At 59.0% G+C, this 21,906-nt stretch overlaps 2 protein-coding genes across 9 annotated transcripts in view; one reads left to right on the top strand and one right to left on the bottom strand.

The window, feature by feature from the left end:
- Positions 1-4,752: 4,752 nt before the first annotated feature.
- On the bottom strand, positions 4,753-9,679 carry TMEM187 (transmembrane protein 187). Its single transcript, XM_043570551.1, has 2 exons — positions 9,370-9,679; positions 4,753-6,000 (listed from the first exon to the last, which is right to left on the bottom strand). The coding sequence occupies exon 2, from the start codon at positions 5,857-5,859 to the stop codon at positions 5,059-5,061; it is 801 nt and encodes a 266-aa protein (XP_043426486.1). The 5' UTR covers positions 5,860-6,000; positions 9,370-9,679; the 3' UTR covers positions 4,753-5,058.
- The window catches only part of HCFC1 (host cell factor C1), a 26,220-nt gene continuing 13,449 nt past the window's right edge, over positions 9,136-21,906 (top strand). For 3 of the 8 annotated variants that reach the window (XM_043570539.1, XM_043570536.1, XM_043570535.1), the window contains exons 1-7: positions 10,319-11,580; positions 17,638-17,786; positions 17,964-18,124; positions 18,732-18,940; positions 19,855-19,939; positions 20,444-20,550; positions 21,704-21,883. In XM_043570539.1, coding sequence (XP_043426474.1) covers positions 11,388-11,580; positions 17,638-17,786; positions 17,964-18,124; positions 18,732-18,940; positions 19,855-19,939; positions 20,444-20,550; positions 21,704-21,883 — 1,084 coding nt within the window. In that variant the 5' untranslated portion in view covers positions 10,319-11,387. Of the gene's footprint in view, positions 9,141-10,311; positions 11,581-17,637; positions 17,787-17,963; positions 18,125-18,731; positions 18,941-19,854; positions 19,940-20,443; positions 20,551-21,703; positions 21,884-21,906 lie in introns of those variants that run through there. The other 5 variants (XM_043570538.1, XM_043570537.1, XM_043570540.1 and 2 more) reach the window with 4 other exon arrangements.

The following is a 21,906-nucleotide window of genomic DNA, read 5'->3' as shown; positions in this document are numbered from 1 at the left end:
CAAGTTGCCAAATGGCTCAGGGAAGAGGTTGCTGAAACGGCTGTGGGTTCACAGGTGCAGGGGCGCACGGGCAGATACCCTCGTGAAGGGCGCACATGCAAGGTCTGGACCGTGTGGCACAGTTATGGAAAGTCACAACGCGCGCACTAGGACTTCTCACCCGTGGGAAAGGTATGAGAGCCTGTGGGGCAAGGGTGTCCCCATCTCCGCACGGTGCGTTCCTCTGGGGCAGGAAGGCAGGGACGGGGCTCCAATTTAATCCGTCGGGTTTCCCGTCTTTCAACGGAAGAGACCTGAGCCGGCGAGATGGCGGCAGCGCGTACAGCCCGGCAGAGGCCCCCGTGGAAGTGAGGCAGGGCTGAGAAAGAAGAGGCAGAAGTAGAACCAGAAGTCAGCGATTCTGAAGAGACACAGAGGGCAAAGATCAAAGCGAAGGGCAGGAAATGGAAAAAAGACTAGAAAAACAAGACCACGGTTGGAAGCACCTGCCATGCTCCCGGGGCCCAGGCTGCAGACGGCAAGCGTGCTTGGGCGGCTCGCCAGACCCCCAGGGACCAGGCCCCGGAAATCAGCGAGCCGCAGGCCCAGCGCACGCAGCGCTCGTCTTGGCGATGGGCACGGCGACCACGGAAAGGACCCGGGATACAAGCCTCCACTCAGAAGGGGAAGAGTTGCTCCCTAATCACATGGGTATCTGGGGGCTGAGCGGAGGACATAAATCACCCAGTTTATCCTCATGCAAAGATTTCAAAAGAGGAGACATAGAAACACACCATAAGAGGCTCTTAGCAATAAAGAACAAACTGACGGTTGACGGAGGGAGGTGGGTGGGGGACGGGCTAGATGGGCGATGGGCATTAAGGAGGGCACTTGTGATGAGCACTGGGTCTTGTATGCAAGTGATGAATCACTGAACTCCACTCCTGAGACCAATATTGCACTGTGTGTTGACTAAATAAAATAATTTTTAAAAAATTTCAACTTACGGAGATCTTCCCAGGTGAGAGGGAGCTGTTGTCCCAGAGCGCCGGCTAACTCTGGTTTGGCAAACTGTCATGTTGACAATAACAGCCGCTCTGTTTTATTTCTAAACGTAGATTCTGTTTTTACAATTATGGTTTTTACTAATTTTTTAAATCTTTAACACCCAACGTGGGGCTCGAACTCCCGATCCCTAAAGAGTCACAGGCTCCACCGACTGAGCCAGCCAGGTACCCCTGTTTTGAATAATCTTTGAATAATTAAAATTTTATAATGAAAGAGATCTGAAGCAGCCATAGGATGCTAAGCAAACCTTAGGATGCTAAGGTTTGACAAGTATAATCTACGCACCCAGAAAAATGTTTTCAGCAAGACCCGAAACCCAAAAACTATGTAGAAAAAGACAGACATCTAGACATACAGGACTCCGTAAATCTTCAACCGTGTTACTTTAAAATATCCACAAAGTCAAAAGGCAAACGATAGATAAAGAAAACATATTTACCATCTGTATGACAGATGAATGGTTAAGATCTATACTATAAAAAAGGGCTCCTACAAATTAAGAAAAGACAGCTGCATGGGGCGCCTGGGTGGCTCAGTCAGGTGAGCGTCCGACTTCGGCTCAGGTCATGATCTCATGGTTTGTGAGTTCGAGGCCCGCGTCAGGCTCTGTGCTGACGGCTCAGAGCCTGGAGCCTGCTTCGGATTCTGGGTCTCACTCTCTCTCTGCCCCTCCCCTGCTCACACTCTGTCTCTGTATGACAGATGAGTGATTAATATCTATAATATAAAAAAGAGCTCCTACAAATTAAGAAAATACAGTTGCAGAACGAGGGAAGCATATCAACAAGCAACTGACAGACAAATCTAAACTTGCAACAGACGAGCCCCTGAGCACTAGCTGCATACGTGCGTGTGCGCGTGTGTGCCAGTGTACGGAGGGGGTGGCAGGAATTAAAGTCGCGATGAGATCTCGCTTTGCCACCATCAGATTGGCACAAAGTGAAAACGTGTGCTCACACCTCTCTGGTACGGGGCGGCCGGGGGTGGCCTCCATGTCGCTGGTAGAAACGTGAATCATGAGCGTCAGGTGGAAAAGCAGCCCAGGGTTGTCAAACCCACATGCCCTTCGATGACACTCCTGAGACGGACCCAGATAAAGGCGGCTCGTTCCAGGGCATGGAAGCGGAGGACCCTTGCAGGCAACGAAAGCTGGGAAGGAGTCAGGGCACCAGATGAGGACAGGGTGAAGAAGCCCACGATTACCCACAGCCATGGGCACAACGTCACTAAAGTGCAAGGGGCCCTCGGGCAGTGTCTGCACCTGTCACGCACCTGCACACGCCTGCGTGTCCGGTGGCAGGGCCCCCAGAATCCCGCCAGTCCTCTCCATTGACTCGTGGTCCGTCCCCCACCCCCACGAGCCTGTATCCCATCCACGGGCAGCAAAGCCACTACAGCTATTTTCACCGGGGTGGGGGTGGGGGTGGGGGGGCTCGGATTCCCAGGCTGTGGTACAGGAAAGCAAGGAGGAGACCAGGCTGAAACCCCACCGTCGCCCTTTCCGGGGACAGGCAGAGCAGCGCCGTGGGTGGGACTTTGGGCACGGAGGTGGCATGCCTGCATTTCTGATGCAACCGTCAGCCAAGTTGGACCTGTAGACTTTCAGTTTCTGTGAAGTGAGGGAGTTGGGGCAGACGGTTTCCGAGATCCCTCCCAGCTTTGGGACCTCTGAACCGTTTAGGCCCAAAGCAGGGAGAGGGCCCCTCTAGTGACCACCAGCTTCTCAGCGGGAAGAGGGACGCCACACTGCCAACAGGGCCAAGGAGAAGAGGGAAGGGCGGTAGAGCTCAGTGGGCAGGGTCAGGGGGAGGGCGGGCGGGGGCACAGCCCCCTGCCTTCTTCCTCCAGGGGCCCCAACCCAGGGGTTGGGCTGAGGAACAGAAGTTTCCCACCCTCTGGCTTTGCTTGGATCAGCTGACTTAGCAAATAAAAAGACAAGATACCCAGTTAAATGTGAATTTAGGATAAATAATGAAACAATTTTCTTACTACAAGCACGTGGTATTTGGGACAGGCTGGAACTGAAACATCATTTGTGCTGCTGCGTTTTATCAGATAACCTTGGACAGAGACCAGCAGGATAGAGGGGTTCAGGTTTCTGGAGGTCCCCACACCCTCCCGTGTCCCCTTGGGTGCAGCCCCCCCCCCACGCCAGGGCCCCCCGGCCCCCCAGCGGCGTGCACAGTTCTCCATGAAACTGTCCTGAATCACCCTAATCTGAGCCTGCCACCTGTTTCCTGTGGGGACCCAGCCTGACACAGGAGTGGAATGAAAACCAGAAGGTTCTCAGGCTTACTTATTAAATACGTATTGGTAAAAACGAAATGAAACAAAATGAAAAGTTACTGCTCAAAGGTGTGGGATGAACACAGCTATGCAGAACCCCGACACTTCTCAGGGGACCCGCCCCGTTGGTGACAGAAACAGCTGCCGAGAGCAACCCACCCCATATGAGACCCTGGTCCCCTCTCCCTCCACCCACCCACCCTCACCTCTCACCGGGCCCCCGCAGGACAGGACACAGGACGCAGGACACACATCTCCCGGTCCTTCCTCCCTCTGGCCTGAGGGAAGGGTGGCCGTCCTGGCGACCCCCAGAGCGCTGTTCCCCTTCTAAGGCATCCGGAGCCTTTAACACACTGCCATGGAACAAAGCTGTTTCCCCAAGCAAATGCCAGCCTGTTCCTCACGCACTGGCGCGTCCCGCCTCTGGGCCCCAGACCCCGGGCCAGGCCACACCATCTGCCCAGGCCTTGCGGGAGGGGCAGAGCTCAGCTGGCCGCTGCCCAAGCAGAGGCGACGCTCGTGGGCCCCCACCTGTGGGGTTCTTCGGGCGGTGGCCTGGTCAGGACCCACCGCCCGCTCGCGGGGTGCCCAGCTGGGACAGAACATCCAGTACAGGGACCCGGTTTCCACAGCAATGGTCCACATGGCAACCCGCAGGCTCCAGGAAGAGGGGCCTGGGGGGACACTGAGTGGGTGCGTGTAGGCAGCCCATCCCGAGAGGCCGTTTGGAAGGAACACAGTGTCCTCTCGAACGCTGTCTTCACCTCTGTTTCTACAGACTGAACGCCTCTCAGACAGCGGGGGATAAAACAGGCGTCTAAGAAGCACATGAAAAAAATGGAAAAAAAAGAGCACATTAACAAGTGGAAGAAAGAACACGAACAGCACGGCCTTCAAGGGTCCGAAGAGGGCAGAAACCCTCAGCCTCTCTTCGGCCACAGTGTCACCCCTGGGCTCGCTGCTTCGGACACTGTTGTCTGCACGAGAAGCATGGGGGGGGGGGGGTTCAAGATGCCCACTCCAGGGCCCTGCCTGACACGCCATCAGGAGACCGTGGTTCCTGAGGGCCCGGGACGGCAGGGGTGTGGGGCTGGCTCATGCCCTGCTCTGGGTCTCTCCATGGAAACAGACACGTGACACTTCAGTAACCACTGCTACGGAGGACATCTGAGCCACACCCTGGCTCTGAGGGCAACGTTGCGTTGAGAATTCAACTTTTGACATCTGTGTTTCTTCATCCGGACGGCCCTGTCTGGTTCCGTGAAGGGTCTGCGGTGACGTGGCTCCTTCCGTGTGACCTGCTGTCAGCACGGCCGTCACTGATGCCACATCGGTCTGCTCAGCATGGGTTTGTGACTCAGTCTCCCCGTCAGCAGCCCACGGACGTGACCTGAACCGCGAAGCCATTGCAGACAAACGTTCCCCTGCCGCCATGAGAGTGATGGATTTCTCGGGCTCGTTTTATTTGGAAAGAATTTCAAAGTACAGAAGAGTTACAAGAGCAGGACAATGAGTCCCTGAACCCCCTGCACTTAGCTATTTGCTTTATCTCTTTGAAAGTAAGTGGCACACAGCATAACATCTCACGCCTAAATACCGAAGCCCGTGGCTTCGGAGGAAGGGACGGCCCTCCACGGAGCCCTCGCATCTGTCGCACCCGGGAAGGAAATTTCACACCGGCGACACGGTGGCGATCAGTGGCTGGAAGCGGCTTCTCTCCGCGCTTCAACGCGCCTTCCCATCCGGAGGAAGTCTCCGGCTGGTGCTTAAACTGGTCAGAAACAAGAAGGCGCAGTGGAACTGGAGCACGTCACACACTTTGGACCAGAAGTGGCCCGTGAGCCGCTGGAAGAGACGCCACCGAGCGAGCTGGTGGTCACACAGCTTGAGGACCACGAAGCCCGCGCAGGACAGCACGCCCAGCGCCAAGTGCCTTCCCGAGGAGGCGCCGCCGTGGCGCCCGTGAGCGTGCAGGGCCCGGCCCACGGCCGCCGCGATGTGTGCGGCCAGTGCGGCCTCAAAGCCGCAGGGGTGCAGCCAGGCGAGGCCGTAACTGCCGAGGGAGAGGCCCTCGATGGCCAGGAACAGGCCGGGCCTCCAGCCCCTGTCCAGGGAGAGGCACCAGGCCGCGGGCCACGCGAAGATGGGCAATGTGAGCCACTGGTCCAGCACAGCGGCGCGGTGCGTCTGCGTGGCGACCCGCAGCCACTGCACCGGGCCATACACCAGGGCCATGGCGGCAAACACGTCCTTCAGGTAGCGAGCCCTCCGCGCATGCACGGGGTGCCCCAGGGGAACCGCCTTCCTCCGCAGCCAGTACACCCCCAGGAGCACGTAGGCCACGTTAACGAGTGAGTTGAAGGGCATGGCCAGGAAGACGGGGAGGCCGGCGACCGGGGCTTCAGCGTAGTGTTCGTAGCCCACTTGAATGGAGACGCCGTCGAAAACCCCCGCGTAGACGACGGCCAGGCAGAAGCAGCTGGCCACAGCCACGTGGCACAGCGCCCGCGTGGACTCGGGCTGCATGCGGAACCGCAGGTGTGACTGGCAGGTCAGAACTCACACACTCGGCTTCCGCCAAGCAACGCGCCCCGGCCCCCCTCGCTGGGCCAGCCGTGGCTCCGCCGACTGGGGAGCAGAAGTGGAAGGGCGTTCTGCCTTTTTCCTCTGTGGTTACAAAAAGAGGGTGGTTAGAAAGAAAACCATCCAGGGGGCGCCTGGGGGGCTCAGTGGGTTAAGCCACCGACCCCGGCTCAGGTCATGATCTCGCTGTTCCTGACTTCGAGCCCCAAGTCCGTGCTGACGGTGCGGAGCCTGCTTGGATTCCCTCTCCCTCTCTCTCTCTCTCTCTCTCCCTCGCTGCCCCTCCTCTGCTCACCTGCTCTCTCAAAAAATAAAAAAACTTAAAAAATTAAAAAATGAAAGAAAGAAAACCAACCAGAAATAAAAGTGAAGCGCTACCCACAGCATGGTCACCTTCTTACTCATGGCTTCCAGAATCATGGCTTCTAGAATCATCTAGATCTCCCCTAGAGGTTTCATGCCTTTCTCTCCTGACACCCATGCGCTCTGTCCTTCAGTCCTTCATCTGTGTACTGTGACACCCGGCTCACTGCCCTCCTTCCCTTAGAGCCGCTGCATTCACACACTTCAACCTTTCCTAGGACTGTTGCTACAATTCAGAATGGGCTTCCCTGCCTCAGTGGTGTCATAAATGTTGAAGTTTCCAGCTGGCCCCAAGCCCTTTTCACCAAATACCCAGTTTGACACCATTCCCTGTGGTCCAAGTTCTAGAATCCAAGGCAAGGGATGGGGCGGTGCGAGAGGAGGAGGAGGGGAGGGGGCAGGAGGAGGGGAAGGAAGGGGGGAGAGGACAGCGGGAGGAGGAAGAGCATCTGCCGGGTGGGCCTTCCTGCCCTGCCCCGAAGCGCCACACCATCCCAAATCCCCTGCTTCCCTTGGCCCACAATAAACCTTCCATTTCCTGCAGTTGGAGAAGCAGACAGTTTAAAAAGAACATGCAGTTATCATGACTGTCAACTGCTCTGGGGCCAGCTGCGCTGTGACTTGGCCCAGTAGCCTAGAAGCATGTTGCCATGGAACAGAGAAAAGGTTCCGCGCTCTGAAAATGACTCAAAGCCAAAACGGCAGGCCGGTGGGGAAGAGAGGGACTGCCTGTGTTCAAACTCCGGCTCCCCACACCTGCTAATTGTGTGACCTTGGGCCTTCACCAGTCTGGGCCCCAGTTTGCACACGTGTAGAATGGCGATGCCTCCAGTACCTCCAGGAGCAGTCCTCGTGTGGACTAAATTCTTACAGGTGGAGACCACTTAGCACCTTTTGTTTTTGAGGCACAGCTCCATTTCCCCCTGCAACGCAGGCCCTGAAAGGGCAGGGCAGGGTCTGATTCCCCCGCTCTCCTTCCCAAGCTCTGTGAATACCTGCTCAATTTCAATTCACGGCCATTCAAGCACAAAGCCCACATGTCTCTGTCCTTCCTATGCTTTCACTGGCACATTACCATTTCGCTTTTCACGTGGCCCTGGGCAGCCACCTCTATTTTCTGGGGACAGTGCTGCTGGCCTTTCCTGCTCCCGTCCTGCCTCGGGGGTCCGTTGTTAAGGAGGACCATGGGGCCCAGCATTTCCCTCAGTGAACCAGAGCCCCCATACTGACTCTACAGCTCCTCATTGAGCGTGAGCCTCTGCCTCAGCTTGCGGTCCACGCCCGCCCCAGCTCTTTCCCTAAGAGCCTCTGGGTCCAGGGGGCTAGGTCTGTCCTGGGGTTCCCGTTCCCAGGCTGCCCACTGCTAATGTGGTCTGTGCACGACAGCCAACCCCCCCCCCCCAGCACGTTCCGCAAGAGCGCCCCTGGAGTGGATCGTGCCAGTCCCGCTTAACACCTTTTGGTGGCTGGCTCTCTACTCCACGCGTGATCACGTCCCAGTCTCTCGGCCACACGTCCAAGTGCCCTCCCGCTGGAGTCCTGAAAGCTCCCTAGGCCCGGTCTGTCCTGCCCAGAGTGAGATTCTGCAGGCCGCCTCCCCTCCTGCCTCACGTCTGCTGACACTTTCCACTCAGCTGCCATTCTCTTGCAGCGGCTTCCCCACTCAGCTGCTGACTCCAGCTGGGACAGCTCACCTGCACCTATCCGGGGCCCGGCTCTGTGTCATGAAGTGCCAGGCCTTTGGGACCTGCGCTAGCCTGACCCTCCCGTCTGCCAGCAAGCATGGGTAAGAGCCGGGGACAGGAGCAAAACACTGTCAGCTTGATAGAGAAGGTCCAGGAAGGGCGTGGAGAGTGACTCCTCTCTCTGGCTGCTGGGCAGAGTCCACCCGAGCCCTTGTGCAAGCTGAAAGTGACATGTCATCCAACCAATTTCCCAAGTCCACCAAGGAGACCAGGCTGGGTACTTTATGGCCTAGCTCCTCCATACACCATGGCTCCTGCCATGACCCTTGTGACATGACCCTCAAAGTTCTTTACAGATTCCCCCAGCACCTGGCACACAAAGGCCAAAGGCACTGGCCCACAGTTGTGGAGTCTTTTGGAGAAGTTCTGCAAAGCAGGACGATATCCTGGCTAAGGGGTTAACACATGTTCCTCACTCTCCCCTGCTTCCCGCGGCTATATGCATTTATGCAGGAGCCACTGTCACCTGTCACAGTGCTGGCTTCTTCCCTGTAGCATTTATGACCACTGCTTGTTGTGTCCCTGACTGTCCCGACCACCCTTGCTGCCTTTCTGCAGATAAGGGGGTGCCAGCTTGAAGGCTGTAATGTGGGACATCCCTTGCAGGTGAGGTCACTCTGGGACACCTGGATACCCAAGAAGCCTCGAACAACTCCAGTGACTCCTGAACTCCAGGGAGAGAACTGCTGAACTCAGTCAAGGTCTTTGGAAACCAGCAGCTCACCTTCCTTATTTTACGGGGAGGGACCCGGGGCCATAGAGGGGAGGTGAATACCCAAGGTCATTTAGGGCAATTGGCGGCACACCCATATACAGGCCCCAGGGCTCTTGTCCTCTGGCCGCCACAGGTCTCTGTGGCCTTTCCCAAACAAATGCTTCCAAATACACAGAAACAGAGTTACAACATAAACTTAACAGGTCGAGAGATGGTATGAAAATATTTTGGAAAATGTGTGATATGGTAATATATGTGCTTCTCTACTGGTAAGTTAAATGACAGGACGTACGGGCAGGTCTTGTACTTGAGTTCATTTCAAGATGACTACAACAAAAGCTAAGTGATCTGAAATGGTGTCACTTCCATAGGCCACCAGGCTAACACTCTGTGTGTGCTCTGTGGCCTATATTCGTAGTTGCGGGAAACGCCAAATTTCAAATCGGGGTTGGTGAAAATAAAAATGAAATAAAGCTGAGAGAAAGTGGAAAAATCCTCTGTGGTTGCCTCAAGCTCACAGACACCAGCTCAGGGCCCCTGCACTACAGCCTGAGTCTGCCAGTGCAGATAACCGTGCAGCCACCGGCCGGCCTCCTGCAAGATTTAGCACACGGGGATGCCAGTACCCACCTCTTAAGGTTGCTGCGAGAACTTACAGTATTGGCGCGAAAAGGCCAGCGATCACCATCCGGGTATTTGCCTCTCTATCTTGGCTGGGGAAAATTCAAATCTCGGGAAAGGGCGGACCCGAGAAGCGGCCCTGCGCCTGCGCGCGGGGCGGGGCGCCGGGCTCTGGGAAGCAGGCGGAGCGGGGTGACGCGGGGTGACGCGAGGTGACGCGGGGCGACACGGAGCTCTCCCGCGCCCGCCCGCTCGGTTCGGGTACCGCCGGCCTGGCCGCCCGCCCTGCAGCCGGCGGGGCGGGGGACGGGGAGCGGGCCCGGGCGCGCGGCGCGTCTCCTTTCGTTAGAGCGCGGGCGGTGGCGCCGGCGCTCGGGGGCGGGGCCGGCGAGCCTGGGAGCCGGCTGCGTCACCGCCCACTCGCCCCGCCTCCGACTCCCCCCGCGGCGTGTCTTGGGCCGCTTCTCCCGCGGCCCCTGGGTGTGGGGAGCGGAAACGTGCACTCTCCGGCCCGAGCTGCAGCTCTAACGTTTCCCGTCGGCCGTCCCCAGCAGCCTATGCCCTGTCCCCACTGCCAGTTAAAGGCAACTCCTCGGGCGTGTGTTCCTTAAACGACCCGGGGGAATGTTCCCAGGGGGGGCGGGGCCGAGCTCGTTTGAGGCATCCTCATCCGGGCATTCACCAGAGGCCTCAACCGCCATCTTTGTTTTGTGCTGAAAGTCGCTATTGACGCCCGTGGACGGCCGGGCGAAGGGAAGTGGCAAGATGGCGGCTCCCAGGGCGGAGGCGTGAGGGCTCAATGGGGGGGGAGGGGGTGGGCCGCGGGGCTGGGCGCGCCTGCGCCTGACCCGAGAGCGGCCTGAGCCCTAGCTAGGCGCGCGGTGGACCTGGGCCCTCGCCCCGGGGCAGCGCGGGGGTCCTTTAAGAGGCCTTGGCTCTGAGAAGCCGTGCGAGGGCGGGGGGTGGGGGGGGGGAAACAGTGACGTAGCCCGACTCCGCCCCCTCGCCCGACCGCCGTTGCCGCCATGTTTAGTTGTTACTTCTTCACACAAGATGGCGGCTCCCAGGGAGGAGGCATGAGCGCCCTGCCGTTACCGCTCCTCCTGCCGTACAGTTGCCACTCCGGGGCCTAACTCTGGCTCTTTGGAGCGGCTCCTGTGGGAAGGAGTCATAAAGAGGGAAGCGAGGATCGGACGCTGCCTTGCGTTTGGTTTGCAGTGGAAGAACTGACCCAGGAGGAAGAGAATAGGGGGGAAGGGGGAGTTAGTCTCAAGATGGCGGCTCCCAGGGCGGCAGGCGCAGCCTGAGCAGCAGAGGCGGACTCAGGGGAGAGGTTCGAGACCTCACAAGCTGTACGGCGCGAGTCTCCGACCAGCCCCCGAGAATTCGAGTTCGTTCCACTGGCCTCCGGCGCGCCTTTGTCCTTCACGAGTGTCGAGGCTGTTTCGGGAGCGGCGGCTGCACTAAGCGCTGGGCGGGGAAGCGGGACGGTCTCAAGATGGCGGCTCCCACAATTGTGGTGTGAGCGCCGGCGGGGCTGGGACAACCGCGGCGCTTGTGGCTCCTTTCCACCCGCCCCGGAAGCCGGCCAGTGCAGGGGACTTGGGGGGTGTGGGAACCGGGCCGGGGCTCCGCCATTTCCGGCGGGGGAGGGCTACGACTGAGGAAGGGAGGAGAGAGGGACGGCTCAAGATGGCGGCTCCCAGGGCCTCCCGCCCGAGCTTGTAAGCGGGAGCGCCCGAGCGAGTTGTCAGGGCGGCGGGACTCGGCGGCCTCCGGCTTCTCGGGGCTAGGCGCTCGAAAGTTTCGGGAGGCTCTTGAAGAGACGGGGTGAGCTAGAAGAAGGGGAAGAGCCGAAGGGAAGGAGGGTAGTTAAGATGGCGGCCTCCATGGAACCGTCCACCGCTGTGTGAGGAACCGCTTCTCCGTGAGAGCTACCTTAGACGAAAGGGGGTGTGTGTGAGAGGAATTGGGGGGCTCCCTTCCCGCTTGGTGACTTTTCCCCCACCGCGGCCTTTCCCGTAACTATGGCTTCGGCCGTGTCGCCCGCCAACTCTCCAGCGGTGCTCCTGCAGCCCCGCTGGAAGCGAGTGGTGGGCTGGTCGGGTCCGGTGCCCCGGCCCCGCCACGGCCACCGAGCCGTGGCCATCAAGGAACTCATCGTGGTGTTTGGCGGCGGCAACGAGGGGATAGTGGACGAACTGCACGTGTACAACACGGGTGAGTGCAAAGCCCGCTGGGTCCTGGGATCTTTCCCTCCCTCCCTCCATCTCCTCCCTCTCCCTCGTCTTCCCTCCCTCCCCTCCTCCCCCTCTTTCCCTCCTCCCCTCCCTCCTCTCCGCCCTCCCTCCCCTCCTTTCTCTTCCCCTTCCCTCCTGCCTCCTCTCCCTCCTGTTCCTCCCTCTCCCTCCGCACTGATCTGCTCTCTCTCTTCCGAGACCCTTTGGTCGGCCCGGCTTCTGTGCCTTTTCCTGCTCTCTCCCCGTTCTTCCTCTGCCCCCCCCCTGCGTTTGAGGGGTGCTTTTCATTATCCGACAGAAATCCAGTCCGGTTGGTGAGGGGGCGGGGGCGTCGCCGGCGTTGACTCGAGACAGACACCGTTACCCCGCCGGGCGGGCGGGCGGGCTGGCGGATGCGTCCCTTTGGCGCAGGCAAAGTCCCACCCCCTTCTTCCCTCCTTCTGCGCCTGCTCAGCTCTTCTTCCTCTTTGATGCTTTTTCGGAAGAAATGACAGCTTCTAGATGACGGATTAGGGGCAGAGTTGAGCCCCTGATTCCGACCTGGGGGGTTGTGTGCCCCGCTGGGTGACCGTCTCAGGGTTTGTGCACCCACAGATAGGGCGGCGTTGCTGCTGCTCCCCCTTTTGCCATTTAGTTCTGCGGTGTTTGCTCCAAATTGCTTCTTTTTTGGATCGGGGGCCCTCCGGTGTAGGAGGTGAATTCCAGTGACCCCATGGTGGGCTAGGTGGACCCTTACCTCTCCTCTTTCTGTGAGGCCGAGGTTGCCGTGCCCCCGTTCATATCTCCCCCAATCCCAGGGCGCTGTTAATTGGGAGGAACGGGATTCCTCGGGACACACAAAGCTGCGGTGCGTGCCCCTTGCCTGGCGTCCTTGCCAGGTCTTGGACTGGGCCGCAGCCTCCTGCAGCCTCTTGCCCGTGGCGGCCCCTTGGCCTGGTTTGCACACGGAGCCGTTGCCTGTGGAAGGGACGTTGGCTCACGGCGCCTCGCCTTGCTCAGAAGGAGGGGCTGGACACTCTCCCTGAGGCCAGCGGGCCTGTGTGCGCTGTGTTCTGGGGGGGAGAGCGGGTGAGAGCCCAAGACACCCCCCCCCCGGGAGGGGGGAAAGCAGTCTCACAGCGCGCCCTGCACACCCACACGCCTGTCAGTAGTCTTTCAGGACGTTCCCCTCTGTGGGGGGTGGGGGGGGGTGCGTTGGGGTCGGTGGTGGCTGAGAGCTGTTTTCCAGCTCTGCCCCCAGGCATCACATCTAGCAGGCTCCATTTCTCCAGGTCTGTCCTTTCCCAGGGCTCTGGCAATACCAGCTCCTTGAGTCTGGGCCCCACCTCCCACCTGTGAGGGTGCTCTGGGGTTGGGAGTTGGCGCCCAAGGGAGAAAGTGGTTAGAGCAGTGAGGGCTGGGTGCTCCCCTCCCCCTCCCTTGAGGCAGAGTGCAGTTTTCTCCGCACCTTGTAGCTGGCTGCCCCTACCGAGTTGACTTTCAAAGGCTGGTGGGTCGATGGCGACCCTTTGCATTCTGGCTCTTGGCACCTGTTGCCTCCAGCGAGGCCGGGCTGGTTGGCGGTGCTCCCTGCAGGCGTAGACAGCTGCTGTGGCCGCAGTCAGCCGGGGAAGGTGAGGCTGAGGGGCAGGGCTGTTTTTAGAGAGGCCGTCGCCCTGAGCAGAACCTTCTAAACTCCTTGGACTGTCTTTATTCTCACAAGGCCCGGAGCAGGCTCCTTAACAGGGAAATACAATTTTAGAAAGTAGGACAGGGGCCTAATTACCATCAGCTCTGAAGTCCACTGCTTCCAGGGGCTTCTGCATATTCATTAGTTTATGAAAATGAATCGGGCCACTTTGGCATTAATTCATTCCCCATCTGCAAGCGTGGGTCGTGTAGTAGAGGGTAGTCCGCCTTCCGAAGGGCCGCAGCCCCGGATTCCTCCGGTTAGCAGTTTGGAAACTGCCCTTACCAACTCCTTAGGCGATTTCTCAGGAGAGTCACCAGCAGACCCAACTCCCGGGTCCTCACCAAGTGTTGCCCATTATCTGAAGGGCGCAGGAACTTGGCCGGCTTTCGCTGTGTGTCCGCGCTTCTGGTAGCTGCAGGGTTCTTGCGCTCCCTTCGGGACAGATGGGGCTTGGTGTTGCCCTCCTGCCGCCAGTGGCGGCACGGCTGCCTGGCTGCCTTTCCGCTTGCCGTCGTTTCGGTTTAAGTCAGGGCAGGGCAGATCCTTGCGCCTCTTCCTTCTTCTCTCGCCCTCTTCCTTCTGCGGGACGGGAGACCCATTCCTTGTTGTTGAGCTCGGTGGCTCCAGGGGGCGCGTTTGGGGCGCTTGTGAGCACTTTGCCGTCTTGGTTAGCTCGGTGGTCTGGGGGTGACGAGCTGGGGGCCAGCAGGTGTGTGTGAGAAAGTGTGTCCTTCCTCTTCAGCGGCGGTTACCACGGCGGCTGTGGGATACTTGATTGGCCTTTGGGAGTTCTTAGGGTAGCTACTGTCCTTGGCCTTGGGGAGTTGTATTTCAGGGTAGCAAAGCGGATTATGGAGGACCTGGTACCGAGGGAAGACTGTGACCGGTCACCACATCAGCTGCCCAAGGCTGGTCTGCGTCCGTGATTCTTTAATGTCCAGTGACTGTTAACAGCTGGAAGGAGCTTTGCAAAGCATCTAGCGGCACTTCCTTGTTTTTGCACATGAGGAAATTGGGGTCTGAGAGGGGAAGTGACAGGTCTAGGGGTCACCCTGCCAGCCGGTGGTAGGGTCACGCGGGAGTGCCTGGAGTCCAGCTCTTCCTGGACATAGTTGGGCTCTCTTCTTCAGTTAACAGTCACAGGCCACCTCCTTGGAAACACCTCGCTGCTCCTCTGTCCCTGTAGCTCATTGGTCACTAAGTTGAGCTTGTCTCAGATCCGTTCCCCCTCCATTATGAGACCTCCCCTCTTCTCACTTGGCTTTTGCAGTCACTTCCTGATTGGCCCTATTAGTTTCATTTGTCAGGAAATCCTGTTCACCCTTCAAGGCCTGGCTCCAAAGTCACCTTTTCTGAGAAGCCCCCTCTGCCAAATTGCCCTGTTCTGTGCTCCCCAGACTTGACCTTGGTGCAGACTCCCCCCCCCCCCCCCCCCCCCCGCCCCGGGCTGCTTTTCCCATCATGGGGGGGAGGGCGTGGCAGCCTTCCTACTACATTGGAAGCTTGAGGATGGGAGCGGTCTACTCCGTGCCTCCCCGCACTTGGTGTTGCGTCTGCCACACAGGAAGTGCCGTGTTATGACCGAGCGAACGGAAGGGCTACCGGTCGGTCGGTCTACCCAACTGTGCGGGTGTGGGTCTCTAGCGGAGGGTGCATAGAGGTTGACGGGAGCAACTACAGGTGGGTTTGGCAAGTGTGGAAAGGGGTGGGAGCGGCTGATGAAACACGGAAACTGCGGGTGTCAAGCTTGCTGAGGAGAGACAAGGTGGAGTCAGGTTTCTGACCAGCCCACGGAGGGTCCTGTGTGCAGGTGGCCTCCTCTCCTCAGACCACGCCCCCAGCTGCGAGCATTGACCGGCTGGAGCGAATGGAGAACAAGGGACCGGAGGCGGGGTCACCCGCTGGATGAGCTACAGATAACGTGATTAAGGGGTACCTGAGAGCAGCCGGTGTGTTTGAGGCAGCGGCCGTGCCATCTGGAGGGCAGCACTGGGGCTGTGGCTTCATGCCACCAAGTGCCTGATGGACCGCTCTTGATGGCGGTGTAGGGCCCCTGCCCCGTGTTCTAGAACAAGATCAGCGCCTCTTAAATGAGGGGTGTCACAGGTCACTTCCAGCCTGGCCGGCCGCATCAGCGATGAGAGCGGGATAGGAAAGCAGCGGGTCGGTCCTGTTTGCCGTGTAGCTTTGTCCCAGGCCTGACCGCTGGCCCCATGGTGGCCCCGTAGCTGCGTGCATCAGCCCAGAGGGCGCTCAGGTGGGCGAGGATAGCCGATTCCTCCCTGTACGGTGGGCACCTAGCGGTCGCTTTTAAGCTGGTGACAAGGTTCTTGCCTGTGTCTGTCCGTTTTGCTCTATAACCTCAGGTAAGTCACTTCCTCTCTTGGGTTCTGTTCCTTTATCAATTGAGGGAGCTTGGCCTAGGCAGTCTCCCAGGTTTCTTTCAGCTTTTTATCCTGGTAAGTTGGATGAAACTCCGTCTCTTTCAATTTGTGCATGGGTGGTTTGCCTCGGCACAGAAAGCTGCTGCTTTTCTTGGTTTGTTTTTGCCCCAGGAATGACAGTGAGGGAGGGAGCTGGGACCTGGGGTCTGGGCGCACGCGTGTGCAGCAGGCAGTGCAGCCTCGCACCTGCACCAGGACGACGGCAGAGGGGGACAGTGGTGCTGGGCGTGCTGGAGTCCCAGTGACCCCACCGAACCGTTGAGGGGGGGGAGGGGGTCAACAGCCTGTTCCAAAGCAAAGCTGGAGAGGTGGGGAGTGGGGAGCGACAGGAACGCTTTCACCTCGGGAAAGGCTGTAACTGTCCTGGGGGTTACTGGTGTGCTTTTAGATGAGGACAGGCCTTTGGGCCAATGTGTACATGAGGCCCCAGGGTGACAACAAAGGACTTGTTACCTAGTACGCAGGAAGGACGTATGCATAACCAAGTATGCATAACCAAGTACGTGCCTGTGCAGAGACTGAGAAGCAGTCGAGCAGCCGGGCCCCCCCCCCCCCCCCGAGGCCCTCCCTGTGGGACTATCCTGACCCTCATTTGGACTCCAGGGCTGCCCCTTTCATGCTCCGGTGCCTCCGTCTCAAGTCACTGACGTTTGACCAATACCGGTTTAGGGGCACCGAATCAGATTTGCATCTGGCGCCCGGTTTGAGGTTTTTGGAGAGAGTGTGGCGTGCCGTTTAGGGAGAGTCCTTTAAATAATGTGTAATGATGGGGCGCCTGGGTGGCGCAGTCGGTTAAGCATCCGACTTCAGCCAGGTCACGATCTCGCGGTCTGTGAGTTCGAGCCCCGCGTCGGGCTCTGGGCTGATGGCTCAGAGCCTGGAGCCTGTTTCTGATTCTGTGTCTCCCTCTCTCTCTGCCCCTCTCCCGTTCATGCTCTGTCTCTCTCTGTCCCAAAAATAAATAAACGTTGAAAAAAAAAAATTAAAAAAAAAATAAATAATGTGTAATGAGAAGGACCCCTCAAAAAGAGGAGGATGTGTGCCCCGTGACTCTTCTGGGAGGCCCTGGCTTGGCAAGTGTCTGGGGAGCTGAACATAGGACACAAGCCTTAAGTGAGGGGAGGAGCGGGGTGCTGGATGGTTCTGGTGGTCTCCCCACCCCAGCCCCGGTTACAGGGGATGGATTCGGGGGACGCTTCTGCAGCCAGCAGAGGCTGTGGAGGCTGCCTCAGAAGCTGATGCTACTGCCACCGCTTCTGGATTTCAAGAATGTTCTAGATTGGTGTGGGTGTGGCATGAGGGGAGGGGTGGTGTGGAACATCACCTAGGAAACGCCAGCCGAGATGGAGTCTTGCCCCCCTCCCTGGCTCTCCTCAGCCAGCGGACTGGACTTCCTTGATTGGCCACCCTCGCCTGCTCGCCTCCTGCCACTGGCACCTGCAGGGAGGGAGGGCACTGGCTGGTCACGGTCACTCTGTGAACCACTTGGAGGTGTGGCCCCCGTGCCCCCAGGAAGAGGTGCATGGGGCCACCGAGAGGGTATCTTGGGTGTTAGACCTTTCTTTCCAATGATCCACTGAGCAGTTGGGGAAGGAAGTCAGGGCCCACGTTCCCAGAAGCTAATGAATTAGTGACTTCCCGCTTATTAAGACGACCTTGATGAGAAGCCAGGTGGTTGCAGGCTGTCGCAAGGTGGCTTCTGAGGCAAGGGACTTAAAAGATGGCTCGGATGGGGTGCTGGGACTGGATACTGAAATGAGAAGGCCCCACACCCTGGGACAAGGAGGCGCTGTCTTGGCTCCTCCTTTGTCAGGCCACGTTTCGTGGGCTGCTGGATTTGGGGAGTGGGAGGAGTGGGGGCTCTGGTTCTTAGGAGTCCCCAAGGTATTCTGACTTCTTCCGCTTCCTTTTGTTCCCCCAGCGACTAACCAGTGGTTCATCCCAGCCGTGAGAGGGGACATCCCCCCTGGGTGTGCCGCGTATGGCTTCGTGTGTGACGGCACTCGCCTGCTGGTGTTTGGTGGGATGGTGGAGTATGGGAAATACAGCAATGACCTCTACGAGCTCCAGGTAACGGCCCCCAGCGTGCTCCCCGGGTGGGGGTGGGGGTGGGGAGGCTGCCCAGGAGGCCTCCCATGGTCCCGTGCCTCCCTCACCCCTACCAGGCCCTCCCTCCACAACAAATGGCCCAGGCCCCGATGGTGGCCAGCTCGTTCCTGATTAAATCCCCGAGTCTTGATTTTGCAGGCAAGCCGGTGGGAATGGAAGAGACTCAAAGCAAAGACGCCCAAAAATGGACCCCCTCCGTGTCCTCGGCTCGGGCACAGCTTCTCCCTCGTGGGCAACAAGTGCTACCTGTTTGGGGGTCTGGCCAACGATAGCGAGGACCCCAAGAACAACATTCCGAGGTGAGGCCTCGCCCTCTCCGTGTGCAAGCCCGTGAGGGTGGGTGTGCTTTGCCACATGCCAGCCAATGGCACTGTGCCGGGTTCCTTCCTTCTGTGATGTGAGAGGGTGACGCTAGATGCCCTCGAAGGAGTTTCTGGCTCCGAGGTCTCTAACCAGGAGGAGGTGGCATGGCAGGAGGGCTGGGCCCGGGGGTCAGCAACCCACCTTGCCTTGGGCCGGTCTCTGCTCCTCAGGCCACCTTGGGGCTGGCGCTCTCCTTCCTAGCCCTTGCTACCTGCAGACTTAGTGGTGGTATTTTCCAAGGCTGGTGGCTGAGTGCCTTCGTGAAGTCTGAAGGTAGTCCCAAGCCAGCACCCCTCTTCCCCTGGGGGCCCATGTACAGTGCCCGGCTTTGTGTGCGAGGCAGCCTGCCGCTTCCCTCGGACTCACACTTATCCTTGGGAGCTTCTGGCAGCCCCTCCTCCAGGCTGAGGGTAGAGGAACTTGGAGTTCAGCGTAGATTTGGCCCCCTCTGTCTCCCAGGGAGTCTGCCGTTCACCCCTAGAAGCTGCCGAGGCCTCTGGTGCGTGGAGTCAGCGCTTGCCAGAACTGACCTTTCTTCTCCAGGTACCTGAATGACTTATACATCCTGGAATTGCGGCCGGGCTCCGGAGTGGTGGCCTGGGACATCCCCATCACTTACGGCGTTCTGCCTCCACCCCGGGAGTCCCACACTGCTGTGGTCTATACTGAGAAAGACAACAAGAAGTCCAAGCTGGTGATCTACGGAGGGATGAGCGGCTGCAGGCTGGGGGACCTTTGGACCTTGGATATCGGTAAGACATGGCTACGGCTGTTCCGGGAGCCTCGGAGCAAAGTTAGCAGACTGGGCTGGGCCACCGGCGTAGGGTGGTGAGACGGGGCTGACGGCCCAGGGAGCGAGTGTGCTGCTCTGCCCCTCATCCTCTTGGCCGGGGGGCGGGGGGCCCCCATGTGCGTCAGTCACCTTTGCCCCGAGCTTGTGGCACTGCTCTTAAGAAAGAGCGAGGCTCGGTTGGCTGAGTTGGTCTGCCGTCCTACAGGAGGATAAGGGGAGAGAAGCAAAGATCTTCCTAGGATGGAATTAATCTAGATGAGGTAGCGTTCGTCCGTGGTAGACTCTAACAGGAGTGGCATGCCCTGGTGTGTCACGGTCAGGTGGGATGTTGAGAGACCATAAGACCTCGAGGGGCTCCTTGGGCGGGTAAGCAGGGCGGGTGTGAGGACTGGTAGGAAGCAGCTTGGGTGTTCGACCTGAAGGCAGGCTGAGGGAGAAGCTGGCCGGTGGCACCCGTCTGGTAGGTCAGCACCGGCACTCAGAGGAAACCGTTGATCGCGAGTGAGATTCCTGGCACCTGGCCTGTGGACGGTGGGGTGGGGGCCGGTGCGCTAGCGGAGGGTGGGGCGTGGAGTGCAGGGCCTGTGGGGGACGCGCCCCAGCCCCGAGGGACGCAGCTGCCTCCTAGCAGGTGCTCAGGAAGCGTGGGAGGGGCGCAGCCGCCAGGATGGTGAACGCGGCTTGGGAAATGCTGGCATCTGCCGGCCAGAGGGCCTGTCGCAGGCTGGAGGGAGCGCAGGCCCGGAATTCTTACACTGCGCGCAGGCACCCATCTTCCAGAGCCTTCCCTGCTTCTGGGCAGCGTCCTCTGGGTCGGAGGGCCCGTGTCTGGCAAGGCGTAGGTGACCCTCCTCCCTCCCTTGCTCTGCACAGAGACTCTGACGTGGAACAAGCCCAGTCTCAGCGGGGTGGCGCCTCTTCCCCGGAGTCTTCACTCAGCCACGACCATAGGAAACAAGTGAGTAGCGGCCACGGCTCTTGTCTTCCCGGCCCGCCCCCACCCCCACGGGGCTCTCGGTTTTGTTCCTGCAATTCCTAAGGCCTGCCGAGGCCCCTTTCCGGCTGGGCTGGCCTTCCGCAGCCCTGTCTTTACATTCCGGCCCTGGGAGACCGAGACAGACTCGGGGTAGAGGGGTGCAGACTGTCCTAGATACTCTCCACGAGCAGCCGGGTGTCTTTGTCAATGCCACGGTCCCAAAGCGAATATGAGAATGATGGGGACTGAGGTGAGCTTTAGATGAGCTCGAGTAACGGCTCCACGTGGTGGAGGTGACGCAGGTCTTGTGAGGGCTGAGCCACCAAGAAGGACAGGGTGGCATCGAGAGCTTTCATGCGCCCTGGGGGCCTCTCCCGGGGAGAGCTGGAGGACCAAGCGTGTTTAGAACTTTCTGGATGGAAGAGGTGGCCTCTAGCTCGGCACCTCCTCTACAACCCTCTCCTACTCTTCCCTCCTTCGTCCCAGAATGTACGTGTTTGGTGGCTGGGTGCCTCTCGTCATGGATGACGTCAAAGTGGCCACACACGAGAAGGAGTGGAAGTGTACCAACACACTGGCTTGTCTCAACCTGGGTATGGCCTCCTCGGGCTCGGAGTAGCCTGCGGAGGGCTGCGGGAGGCTGGCCCTCCTCGGTCCCGAGAGCTGTGTGGGGTGTGCTTCTAAGGCCCGTGCCCCTCGAGTCCACGAGAGGCAGCCACTGGTGCGAGCACTCTGAGGGCGCTCCCTGCTTTCATTCTTGAGTAGGCTCTTTTCCTACACGTGGCCCGCCGTCGAAAGCACGGACGCTTAACCGTGCGCAGCCTCCCTCCCGCCTCCTATCCTGCAGAGGCAGCCGCGCTGGTGGCTTCTCCTCCCCACTGCAGGGACTTTTCTACATGTCCAAGCGTCGTCTGTAGGTTCCTTTATAAACAAACACGACGGCAGCCTGCTCTCGGCGCCGCGCCACGCCTGGCTTTTCGCTTTACTCTGTCTCGGAGACCGTCCCGTCCCATCCCCGCACGGCGAGCGGCCTCATTCTTTTGAATTGCTATCGAGGTGTTGAAACTTGCACAGACGCTACTCCGTGAGTATCCTTGCACTGTCCTCACCTCCGTGCAAGTGTATTTGAAGGGTAAAAGCCTAGAGGTAGGATCACTGTCGAAGGATGTCGCCAAGCCATCCTGCACAGAGGCTGTGCCCGCGTAAATGCCCCCGGCAGTGCTGGCGCGGCGACCGTCAAACAGCTCTTCGCCAAGTTCAATAGGTGATTGACTCTCCCCACGGGCCGGCCCCCCAGCACCCCTGGCTCACCTTGAACCCCGGCTACCACAGGCACGGGAATCAAATTGCCAGGCACCTTATGGTTTAAGTTTGCATTTCGCTTATTTTGAGCGAGGGTATGTATTTTCCCCTAGATCCTCCTGTCGCCTTTTCCGTAACTTGCGTTCCTCTTTGCCTGTCTCTTTTCTACATAGGCTCTTGTGTTGTTTGATGTGCGAGAAGTGAGACCTTCTGGCTGTGCGTTTCAAATAGTTTCCCCAGTTTGTGGTTTATAATTACATCTTTTACGGTCTTTTTGCCGTACCGAGTTATCTTTCGTTCGTTCGTTTGTTTGTTTTTAATTTAGTACTCTTTAATGACTTCCTGGTTTGGATTCCCCATCCCTGACAGCGAAAGGCCAGAGGGCCACTGGGGGTTGTGGGTTCGCTTGCCGTCCTCACTGACCTCCAACCCCACCGTCCCCAGATACCATGGCCTGGGAGACCATCCTGATGGACACGCTGGAGGACAATATTCCCCGGGCCCGAGCCGGCCACTGTGCCGTAGCCATCAACACCCGCCTGTACATTTGGAGTGGGCGCGACGGCTACCGAAAGGCCTGGAACAACCAGGTCTGCTGCAAGGACCTGTGGTACCTGGAGACAGGTGAGGCGGCTGCACGGGGGCCT

The sequence above is a fragment of the Prionailurus bengalensis genome, chromosome X (assembly GCF_016509475.1).
Source record: "Prionailurus bengalensis isolate Pbe53 chromosome X, Fcat_Pben_1.1_paternal_pri, whole genome shotgun sequence".
Taxonomy (NCBI): domain Eukaryota; kingdom Metazoa; phylum Chordata; class Mammalia; order Carnivora; family Felidae; genus Prionailurus; species Prionailurus bengalensis.
The sequence above is the reverse complement of the archived record's forward strand: the minus strand, read 5'-3'. Positions and strand labels throughout refer to the sequence as shown.

Coding starts and splice junctions, on each gene's coding strand:
- TMEM187 (XM_043570551.1), bottom strand. CDS start 5,859: ATGCAGCCCGAGTCCACGCGGGCGCTGTGCCACGTGGCTGTGGCCAGC.